General features: G+C 49.5%; 1 protein-coding gene across 3 annotated transcripts in view; it reads left to right on the top strand.

Moving 5' to 3' along the window:
* Positions 1–12088, top strand: part of ITSN1 (intersectin 1) — a 111358-nt gene that overhangs the window by 90692 nt on the left and 8578 nt on the right. For all 3 annotated transcript variants that reach the window (XM_088160509.1, XM_088160510.1, XM_088160511.1), the window contains 4 exons: positions 7375–7496; positions 9640–9746; positions 10500–10683; positions 11387–11485. In XM_088160509.1, the coding sequence (XP_088016635.1) occupies positions 7375–7496; positions 9640–9746; positions 10500–10683; positions 11387–11485 (512 nt within the window). The remainder of the gene's footprint in view (positions 1–7374; positions 7497–9639; positions 9747–10499; positions 10684–11386; positions 11486–12088) is intronic.

The following is a 12088-nucleotide window of genomic DNA, read 5'->3' on the forward strand; positions in this document are numbered from 1 at the left end:
AACAGCCCGGATTTTGTGTGTCCCTGCCCTTGTCCCATTCCTGGGGCAGGGAATGGGGAATTTTCCCCCTGGGGGGGTGACAGAATCCCCCCCGTGCTTTCCGTGGAGCACCCACGTTCTGAACGAGTCATTCTCCTGACAAGAACGAATGTATAGAACGATCTCCCTGCAATTCATTTCCGATGTTTACATTTTTATTTTGTTTTTTGAAGCTAGACTGTGGAATCGATCCCAATCCATAAGAGCTGGAGCTTTCCGTGGTTGCAGTTGTAGCTGCTCAGTGTCCGTGTCTGTAGCGTTAGTGCTGAACTGCCTGGTGCTGGCAGTGCCCTGTCCCAGCACCACCAGAGCCCCGTTACTAACGATTTACCACGGACTTACTCCTGCTTTATGTGTCCCACTGTCCCCAGCCCCTGCTGGCAGCACTCCCAGCCCAGCTCCCTGCTCCCCACCCGTCCTGCGGTGCAAAGGACGACAAGTGAAGCTCCTTATTCAGTTGCACTTCAGTATTTCATCACTATGAATGTAAATTATATAAATATATAAAAAAAAAAAAACAAAACCTGCAGCTTTAACAACTGTAATACAGCCTTTCCAATTAGTTCCATGTATAGAGAATTAAATCCTTCCTACAAAAGAGGCTGACACGTGTTTGTTGTTTGGTTGCTGGGTCACGCCGAGCTCGCCACGAGGGATTTGCCAGCCTGGAGCCCTTTGCCCCTCAGGGACATTTGCTGGGTTCTCTGAGCGTTGTTTCCCTGTAATTATTCAGATTCATCATCATTATCTGCATTGTTTTCTGGTTTCTCCTCCTCTCTGGCTCGTGGAGGGGTTGCTGGGGTGTCCTTGGATTCCTGGTGGGTCCTTTCCAGCTCAGGATGTTCTGTGATTCTCTGATTGCCTACCCAGGGTTTCTACATGGTACCAATCAGTGGATTTTGATTTTTTTTAATAGATAAATTAAATATTCTTTCTTGGTTTGCCATGGGTTTACCTGGATTTGGGATGTGTTTTATGCCAGAAGCTCATGTCTGGAAAGATGCACAACTGCACAGATTTTCCTTCTTTTTAGGACAGTATTTAAATAGTCATACATCTTTCATTTCTACCATAAAAAAATAATTCCTCTCCATCATGGCCACTTGCTGACAGCTGCAGAAATGGAACAGCACATCCCACTTGTGATTTTCAGTGCTTTCTGAGGGGATGGAGCCAGGTTTGACTCCACTCTGTCAATATTTTGTGCATGAATTGATATTTGAATAAGAGGATCTCTCTCTTTTCCCATCCTGAGCTGCAGAGTTGAAAAACTGACTCAACTAAAAGCACTGGCCCTTGGGGACATTGTGGGTTCTTTGACTTCAGGCCAGACCTGCAAATTGAATCTGTAGTGAAATATTTGCAAGAATTCAGCTGTAGGGGATTCAGGTGCTGCTCTTTTCTTTCTCTTTACATCAAGTGAGAGGGGAAATGAAGCTCCTGCAGTGCCCAGGGGCTGGGACTGAGCCTTTCAAAATCACTGGGGCAGCTTTGCAGGGACCTGGGAGCAGCAGTCTGGGGTTGTCCCTCTGTGCCCCACAGGGAATCCCCAAATCCCCGAGGCTGGCAAAGCCCTCCCAGCCCCTGCAGTCCCAGCTGTGCCCCATGGCCACCTTGGCACCCTGAGTGCCACCTCCAGGTGCCACCTGCAGGGATGGGCACTCCAAAGCTCCCTGGGCAGCTCTTCCCACCCTTTCCATGGGGAAATTCCTGTCAATCTCCACCCTGAGCACACCCCAGGCACTGCTTGTGGCAGAAGAGCCAAATAAATCTCATGTCCAGAGTCCCAGACACTCCCTTGTGGCTGAAGTGACAGATGGGGAAATCCCTGCAATGTTCATTTCCTCCAAGAGTCCCTAAGGGTGCCCTGGTAGCTCAGCAGGGAGTGTTTCATCATCATCATCATCATCATCATCATCATCATCATCATCATCATCATCATCATCATCCTCCTCCTCTTCCTCACCAGGGATTCTCCCTGAGCTGCAGAGAACAAGGCAGTGCAGTCACTGCTTTACCTGTCTGCACTTGTGTTAATGGATATAAATACATATAAATTCAATATATGAGAAAGGGAATCTGACAGTGGCTGCCCAGAGCAGCTGTGGCTGCCCCTGGATCCCTGGAATGTTCAGTTCCAGGTTGGACACTGGGACAGTGGGAGGTGTCCCTGCCATGGCAGGGGTGGCTCTGGGTGATCCTTAAAATCCCTCCCCCCCCCAAATCATCCCAAATCATCCTGGGCTTCTGTGAATTGGTTCTTTGTATTCACTGCCCTGTGCCAGCTGCCTTCTGCTGTTGCACAGGAGTGAGGGCTGGAGAGGAAACTGGAATTGCAGACACTGCTGCTGGATTTTATTCTTCACTGTTTTTACTGCTTGTGGGAATTCTCTCTGTATTCAACTGCTGACAAAGAATTCCCATGGATGTTCTTTCAGAGAATTTGTTCTTTTCAACACTTGAAATCTGTCCAAGACAACTCTTAAGTCTGAAACGTGGGCTTATCAAGAAGATTTTGCTTTATATTCAGGATCAGTTTTATTAAAACCTCAGTTCTTTTGGAGCTTTAGTGACTTCACTTTCTGTCCCCATGAGCTCCCTGAGCACACTTTATTCCCATTACCAAAATGACTGAAATTCTGGTTTTGTTCTCTGGTGCTTTAAAACCAATTTTAGTTCTTTGTGGTTATTGACTCCAGCTATTTAACTTGTTAAATGGCAACTTCTGTGCAGTAAATTCAGATGACAAATGACTTGTTTTTAACTTTAGCTCAGATAACTCCAGTAGATTCAGGAACAATATAGCTCAGATATCACTGCATCAGCTGAATTGGCACAGACAGCAGGGAACAAAGTTCTCCTCAGCTCACCTGGTGCTCAGGTCACCTTTGGGCTTCAGGACACGGTCCTGGTGCAATTAAAAATGAAAATGCTTCCACCAAGGCTTCACTGCCCGCTTGGGGACTTTAATGAGCAAAACATTTGAACTGAGCTGGAGGGACCCCCAGGGATCACCCAGTCCCACCCTGCCCTGCCCACACCCCATAAAATCCCAGCCTGGGCATCCCTGGCAGCTCCTGGAGCTCTGTGCCCATTCCCTGGGGAGCCTGGGCAGTGCCAGCACCCTCTGGGGGAAGAGCCTTGCCCTAAAATCCATCCTAAATCCCTCCTGGCACAGCTCCAGCCTCTCCCTGGGTGCTGTCCCTGTGCCAGGAGCAGAGATTGGAGCTGTCCCTCTGCCAAATGAAAGTGAAAAAATAATGAAATGTTGTTTGATAAAAGGTTGGAACGTTTAAAACACTGCACTTGGTTCCCACATTCCTGGTTCCAAGTGAAGTGCCTGCCCAGCACCTTGATTTGTGCCATTCCCTGGGGAATGGGGCTCTGCAGTTCCTTCTGCCTGGAGCTGGGGCTGCTGCAGACAGGCCCTGGGTCACAATCCAGAGGTGACATTTAGTTTCCTGATGTGTTCTGACCGTGCCAGAGCTTGGTTAACTCTGTGATTTACATTTTTGGATGCATTCTTGCCCTCCCGTGTAGGATTTTGCTGTCCCCAAGCAGCCTCTGGGAAGGGATTGGTGGAATCAGTGACTCATGGAATGGTTGAGGTTGGAACCAGCACCAGTGAAACAAATCCTCAAGTGCCACATCCACACCTTCTTTGAACATTCCAGAGAGGACAATTCCACCACTAAAGTGCCTCAGGTTTTGCCAGTGGGGCTGCCCAGGCTCGTTCCAGCCCCTCCAATGCACCTCAGAGGGAAGTGCTCTGCCCTGCCAGGAAATGGCCACACTGGTCTGCTTGAGAAATTCCAGATGTGCTGAAATCTTTGAAAATAGCTGAGAAATGGGATGGGGCATTGCAGATGCTGGAGATCAGTTTGATCCCAATGTCCTGAAAAAAACCTGGGGTGGCCTCTCAGGGGAGGATCCATCCCAGGAGATTTAGGGGGAATTGGTTGCATCTGAAACAGCTGCTAAGAAAGGATAATTTGAAATGCTGTGATTTAAATAACTCAGCACTGCTGAGGCCCCTCGAGGGCTGTGTCCAGTTGTGGCTCCTGCAGGAGAGCCCTGCAGGGGCTGGAGGTGTCCAGGGCAGGGAAGGGAGCTGGGAAGGGGCTGGAGCCCCAGGAGGGGCTGAGGGAGCTGGGAAAGGGGCTGAGGCTGGAGAAAAGGAGGCTCAGGGGGGACCTTGTGGCTCTGCACAAGTCCCTGGCAGGAGGGGCAGGGAGGGGGGGTCGGGCTGTGCTCCAGGGAACAGGGACAGGAGGAGAGGGAACGGCCTCAGGCTGGGCCAGGGCAGGCTCAGCTTGGACAGCAGCAGGAATTTCCCCATGGAAAGGGAGCTCAGGCCTTGGCAGGGGCTGCCCAGGGAGCTTTGGAGTGCCCATCCCTGCAGGTGGCACCTGGAGGTGGCACTCAGGGTGCCAAGGTGGCCATGGGGCACAGCTGGGACTGCAGGGGCTGGGAGGGCTTTGCCAGCCCCGGGGATTTGGGGATTCCATGAATAATTTACCTGAGTTAAGGGTGCTCTCCTGCCGTGCTGTTCCCTTCTCCTTAGGGATTTGGAGGAAAACTGTGACATCATTTTGCCTGCTCCTGGTCCCCTCTTACAGGGATTCCTGTCTGCTGTGACCTCACTTCAGACTGGGCCAGCACAAGGCTTAGAGGGAAATCTGGCAGTGGCTCTGCTTAGAAAACCTCCCCAAATAAAAATAATTCATCAGCTGTGGCCATGGGTGTGGGTCAGTGATTCCCACAGCAGAACCTCCCTTCTCTTAAAGCAGCATCTTGCTTTGGGCTCAGTGTTTATCCTGGGAGACCCAGATCTTCAGGGCTGACTTTGTAAGGAAGAGGAACAACATCCTGACTCTGTACAAAGAGATTGGAAATTATTCTTTGCATTTCTGGAGCCCATTAATCTGCAGGGACTGTGGTGCTGGGAGGTCAAGGTACAGATTTGCAGTTACAACATTTATCATTTATTTATTATTTACAACATTTATCTGTTGGCTTTCCAAGTCCAACCAGAATTCCTGGATTCACTCTGCTGAGAACAAACCAAGTTCATTATTGTTATTTCCCTTTCCTTTCCTGGCTTTACTGAAGCAAAGAATTCCCAGAGCAGCTGTGGCTGCCCCTGGATCCCTGGAATGTTCAGTTCCAGGTTGGACATTGGGACAGTGGGAGGTGTCCCTGCCATGGCAGGGGTGGCTCTGGGGGGGATTTGAGGTCTCTCCCATCCCAAACCATTCCATGACTCTGTGATCAGTGGAATTCAGTTCACCCAAGTTCTTTGGACTCCATGAAAAATGAGCCAGACATTTCCACTTGGAAAGGAACCCAGCTCTCCTTAATATAAAGACAAGAAAAATCTCTGCATTTGTGCACCTCACAAAGAAAATCCCCTACCAGGAAAGTCTCTTTGGGATGTTCTGCTCAGATTTGGGCTTTTTTCCCCAAATATTTCCTATCCAAAAGCAGATTGTTTGTAGTGGCTCAGAGCAGCCCTTTCACAGCCCAGCTGGAGCCACTAAAACGGTTCATTATTGCAAATGTCAGTGCTCCCTCCAAGGGCTGGGTGCCTGGAAATCACCTTCAGGCCAAGGTCATCACATCTTAGAACAAGAACTTCCTCAAGGAAAAGCAATTAAACACTTGATTCTCTTCTAATGAAGCCCTGGGAGAACTGGGGCTTTCTTAGACCTCTGGTTTATTTGGTACCCAAGACACTGCTCTGAAATCAGGCATTTATTCCACAGAGATGAAACTTCTGGCTTTTGAAAGGGGTGAAAATTCATTGTTTTGGCAGAAAGCTGATAATTCTTCAAATCTGCTTTTTATTTCAAGCAAAGTTTCAGTGGCACTTTGTGAAGGGCTGTGCCATCCTGAGTGTCAGGGGAGCCTTTTCAGTGTTCCCCTGCTCCCACCCTGATCCCTGCCAGCTCCAGAGTCAGACAGGAAACAGCCTAGAGTGTCTGAATCTCCTTTTCTGCCTTTGTTTCGTTTGGTTTTGTTTGGGTTTGGTTTTTGGTTTTGTTTGTTTTATTTATGTTTGGTTGGTTTTTTTGTTTGTTTGTTCGTTTGTTTTGTTATTTTTAAGTCAAATCCATCATTCCCCTTTCAGGAGCACAGATCAATTAAAGCAGATGCTGCTGGTATTCCATGGGAATAATGGTGATACACCTGGACCTTCCCAGTGGCATTGTCTGAGCTCCTTTCAGGAAGCTGAAAATGCAGGAAATAATCCCTAAATATTAACTTTATGTGCAAAGAACTGAAAGAGTTACCTGGGGCCTGATGTTTCCATAAGGAAACTTTTATTTCCATGGGGAATACACTGAGGGAAAGAATTCAACTGAGGAATTGTGGTTGTGTGAAAATTGTTGAAATAGATCATTTTTAGAGCCAAACTTTTCCCACCTGTTTGAAATCAATTTTGCTTTTTGAAATCCATTGCATTTTATGCAGAAAAGTAGCAAAAACTGGAAGAAAACATTCTGTGTTCCAGTCTCAGAAGAACTTAGCTTAACTCAGTTAACTTAGTTAAGCTCAGCTGAAAAATAACAGCCTACAGAAGAAAGAATGGAATTAAATGTTGTGGCTAATTCAGAGTAGGAAACAAAATTTGCAGTTGTGGAATTGATGTAAAAATCCTCCCATCTACAGGGGATCAATGGAAGGGAGATTTGCAGCAATGAAAGGACAAAGTGATGGAGGAGGAGCTCTCAGTGCCAACCTTTTCCTGTGCTTTTAAACAGAAAGGAGAACAAAATCCACAAAATCCTTTGGCTTGGCCCAGAAATCAGCGACTCTGGGAGCTCCAGTGACCTTTGCACGTCCTGGCTCAAGCCCTGCAAATACTTAGGGGCAGTTTTTAATTGAAGTGTGAAAAGTGAAGAGGTCCTGCAGGCTTTTCTTGAGCAGCATTTCTTTGAGCAGGAGGGTAAAGGTGAACCTTGGGAATTCCCAAGTGGAGCATTCCCTAATTCCCTCTGGGATATCTCTGCATTTTCCTCCCCCTTTTTTCATTACCGGCCATCCATGTGGGATTGCAGTGACACCAGCCAGGGGCCTGGGGACCTGCAGGGCGAGGTTGGGAATGGGCAGGCACAGGTGAGGGAGACTTGAACCAGGGAAGAGTTCACACACAGAGATGTTCTTTGTCCCAATAAATAAAAGATGTGTTCAGCAGAATGCCGAGAGATGAAGCATTGCTGGGCCGTGCCTTGGCAGCAGGAATGAACGGAGTGAGCAGAGCAGGCAGAGCCGAGTCCCTGTGCAAGGAGCCAGAGCTGAGCCCAGGCTGCTTCTCTTGGTTGTGTTTTGCAGGGTGTGCTGACCTGCACCTGCTCGACATGCTGACCCCCACCGAGAGGAAGAGGCAGGGCTACATCCACGAGCTCATTGTCACCGAGGAGAACTACGTGAACGACCTGCAGCTCGTGACAGAGGTGGGGCAGCCCCTGCTCCTGGCCAGCCCCTGCTCCGGGCCAGCCCCTGCTCCGAGCCAGCCCCTGCTCCGAACCAGCCCCTGCTCCGAGCCGGCCCCTGCTCCGAGCCGGCCCCTGCTCCGAGCCGGCCCCTGCTCCGAGCCGGCCCCTGCTCCGAGCCGGCCCCTGCTCCGAGCCAGCCCCTGCTCCTGGCCAGCCCCTGCTCCGAGCCGGCCCCTGCTCCGAGCCGGCCCCTGCTCCTGGCCAGCCCCTGCTCCTGGCCGGCCCCTGCTCCTGGCCAGCCCCTGCTCCTGGCCAGCCCCTGCTCCTGGCCAGCCCCTGCTCCGAACCAGCCCCTGCTCCTGGCCAGCCCCTGCTCCGGGCCAGCCCCTGCTCCTGGCCAGCCCCTGCTCCTGGCCAGCCCCTGCTCCGGGCCAGCCCCTGCTCCGAGCCAGCCCCTGCTCCGAACCAGCCCCTGCTCCGAACCAGCCCCTGCTCCGAGCCGGCCCCTGCTCCTGGCCGGCCCCTGCTCCGAGCCGGCCCCTGCTCCGAGCCGGCCCCTGCTCCGAGCCGGCCCCTGCTCCGAGCCGGCCCCTGCTCCGAGCCGGCCCCTGCTCCGGGCCAGCCCCTGCTCCTGGCCAGCCCCTGCTCCTGGCCGGCCCCTGCTCCTGGCCAGCCCCTGCTCCGAACCAGCCCCTGCTCCGAACCAGCCCCTGCTCCGAACCAGCCCCTGCTCCGGGCCGGCCCCTGCTCCGAACCAGCCCCTGCTCCGGGCACGGCTCTGCTGCCCCGGGGACCCTCCCCAGCATCATTTGTCTCTGTGCATGTAGAGACACAGATAGAGACAGAGAGATATAAATATAGAGATACACAGATAGATCTAAATATAGAGATAGAGATATAGAGATAGAGAGATACAGATATAGAAATATAGATATAGATATATTGATATAGATACAGATATATAGATATACAGATAAATACACATACACAGATACAGATACAAATATAAATACAGATACACAGATACAGGTACAGGTACAAGTACAGATACAGACACAGATAAATACAGATACAGATAAATACAAATAAATACAGATACAGACACAGAGACAGATACAGACAGATAAATACAGATACAGACATAAATAGAGATACAGATACACAGATACAGACACAGAGACACAGAGACAGATAAATACAGATAAAGACATACACAGATGAATACAGATAAGTACAGATACAGATAGATAGAGATGCAGGTACAGGTACAGATAGAGATACAGTTACAGATACACAATAGAGATACAGATACAGGTACACAGATACAGATAAATACAAATACAGATAAGTAAAGTACAAATACACAGATAGAGATACAGATAAATACAGATAGAGATAGAGATACAGATACACAATAGAGATACTGATGCAGATACAGATACACAGATACAGATAAATAAAGATAAATCCAGATACACAGAGATACAGATAAATCCAGATAAGTACAGACACAGATCACAGCCACAGCATAGAGATACTGATGCAGATACACAGATACAGCTGTGGGTGGGTGCAAGCCATGGCAATCCCCTGTGCTGCCATCACCAAAATGCTGATGTTTGAAGGATCATTTTAGCAAAAAACCCCTTTTGCTCCTGATTCTCTGTGTTTATTTCTCATGTATAAGTTATGAAATTTAAATGTTCAGAAATGAAGCAGATTCCCTAGGCTTGCAGTGGGGCTCAGTTATCACCTCCTGTGATTGGCTTTAGAGGTAGAAATGATAGGAATTACTACAGACAACTATGGACAATTCTTTTGACAGAGAATCAAAGCCCTTTTTTGAAGAAGAGTTTAAGATGTGCAAACCTGGGACTCTCAGAGGAATCAGATCTTCCATAAAAGAGTCCAAAGTAAAACTTATTTTCAGTTGCACTAGCAAAGGAATCCTGGGATCTTGTGCAGGAGACCTCTGCTAAAATTCCCAGGTTTCAAACAGATTATCCAGATCAGAGTTAACACCACCAGCCCTACAAATTGAGAATATTCCCTGTTAAAGCCCTTTGTGCCTGAGGGTCTCCTTAGTCCCAGCCATGCCAGGGAACACGATGGGTGTCAGTGTGTCTGTCCTTACCCTGTGCACTCCCTTCTGCCTCCCCAGATCTTCCAGAAACCCCTGATGGAGTCTGAGCTGGTCACAGAAAAAGAAGTTGCCATGATTTTTGTTAATTGGAAGGAGCTGATTATGTGCAATATAAAACTACTGAAGTAAGTTGGATTTTTTTTCCCCCCCATCCTTCACAAAAACAGAACCCCGGGCCTCTCCCCTGCTTCTCCTTTTGTGTGCATGGAAACATTTGCCACTTGCTCAAATCCTGCCCACAAGGGCCACGTGTTTCTCCTGAAGGGAAAAAACAAACTGGGGGCAGTGATTGCTGGGAGCTGCTGGGAAGAACCCAAAGGCAGATCTCTGCCCTTTGCACTCCCTCTGTTCCTGCTCCAGAAGGCAAATCCTCCTCTGGACTTTGTTTCCAAGGCATTTTGCTTTATATTCACGATCAGTTTTATTAAAACCTCAATTCTTTTGGAGCTTTAGTGACTTCACTTTCTGTCCCCTTGAGCCCACTGAGCACACTTTATTCCCATAACCAGAATGACTGGTGACAGGATAAATGGCAGTGAATTTTTCCTTAGGAAAACCAGGCTAAAAACTCAAAGTGATGGGGTTTTCCCTCCCCTCACTCACACATCAGTAACTCTCTTTCTAACCCAATAGAAAAGGAAATTACTCTCCACTTTCTGTCACCTCTGATCTGGCATTGAAGGCAAGCACAGCTGGATTTCCAGGAGAGGGACAGGTTCTGGCTGAGGGTGCAGCCTGGGTTTTTGTATCCTTGCAGTAAATCTTGTGGCTGATGTATTTATCCTTCTCTGGGTTTCCATAATGAACAAGAACCCACCCCTTTATTCCATAACTGAGGAGTGGCTCTTTGTCCAACCCCGTGCCCTGCTCCTGCTCAGGGCCCTGCGTGTGAGGAAGAAGATGTCAGGGGAGAAGATGCCAGTGAAGATGATTGGGGACATCCTGACAGCCCAGCTGCCCCACATGCAGCCCTACATCAGGTTCTGCAGCTGCCAGCTCAACGGGGCTGCCCTCATCCAGCAGAAAACTGATGAAGTGCCCGACTTCAAGGAGTTTGTCAAGGTAAGAGAAGCAGAAACCCCTGGGGATTCTCTGCATCCTCTCACCTGGCTGAGCTGCTGGAGAAATGAGGCCCCAAAGGAGAGTTGTGTCCACTGCTGGGTCACTCACTTGGACTTGGAGGGGCTGGAGTGTGTCCAGGGAAGGGAACAGAGCTGGGAATGGGCTGGAGAATTCCAGAGGGAGCTGGGAAAGGGGAGAAAAGGAGGCTCAGGGGGGACCTTGTGGCTCTGCACAAGTCCCTGCCAGGAGGGGCAGGCAAAGGAGGAGAGGAAATGGCCTCAAATTGCAGCAGGGCAGGCTCAGGGTGGAGATTGGCAAAGAAAATTTCCCTGGCAGAGTGGTCAGGCCTTGGGATGAGCTGCCCAGGGAGGTTTGCAGTCACTGTCTGTGGGAGTGTTCAGGAGCAGGCTGGATGTGGCCCTTGGGGACAGGGTTTGGGGGATGCTGCTGGCACTGGGGTGGCACTGGAGGATCCTGGAGGCTCCCCCAGCCTTGGTGATTTTGGGATTCTTGTCCAGACAAGGCAGGTGAAGAAGTCTTGTGAAAACCACGAGGAGTTCTCCTGCTGATGTTGTGATCTCAGAGCAGATTTAGCTGGGGATTGATGCTCCTTTATTGCCTTCCCTTTTCCTTTCCTGGAGGAGCTCATTGTTCAGGGTTTCAAGCACCTGACTAACCAGATTTTACCTGTCTGATGTTTCAGAGGTTGGCAATGGATCCTCGCTGTAAAGGAATGCCACTGTCAAGTTTTCTACTGAAGCCTATGCAACGGGTAACCAGATACCCACTAATAATTAAAAATGTACGTTCCTTTGCACACGTGGTGGGTTTGGTGCTGCTTTGCTTACACCTTAATTACAGGGTTGGTTCCTTGTTTGTGTCAGGCTTTGTCACTGTGAGATTTCTGATGTGCTGGGGAATGTGGGGTGTCCTTTAATCCTCTGTTCCAGTATAGGAAATGGGATCATTCCTTGGGCTTTGGCAAAATTACTCAGTATTTTCATTTGAAGCAGAGGTGAAGCTTGCACCCAAAGAATCAGAAGGCAGCGAGTGCTGAGTGAAAATTTAAAATTCAGATAACAGGAGCAACAAGACACCCTTGTGCTCATATTTGCCTCTCCCCTCAGTGCCATTCCCTGCCCAGGGGCTGGCAGGTGATGCTGAGCCTGGGTTGCTGCAGGTTCCTCCTGTGCAGATGATGGTGCTGCAGGATTTACAGCCCTTCCCAAACTTCCATTTGTGCTTAACACTTCCCATCCCAAATAACAGCATGGGGCAATGGAGCACGGCCCAGGGCTCTCACAGGGAATTATGAACTGGGGGTTGGTGTTGAAGGGATTCCTTCAGCTGCATTTCAGTGTTTGGCTGCAATGTTGTGCTTCTGCCAGGGGAGCCAGCAGTGTCG

This window comes from Sturnus vulgaris, chromosome 2, assembly GCF_052056855.1.
Source record: "Sturnus vulgaris isolate bStuVul1 chromosome 2, bStuVul1.hap1, whole genome shotgun sequence".
In the NCBI taxonomy this organism is placed as follows: domain Eukaryota; kingdom Metazoa; phylum Chordata; class Aves; order Passeriformes; family Sturnidae; genus Sturnus; species Sturnus vulgaris.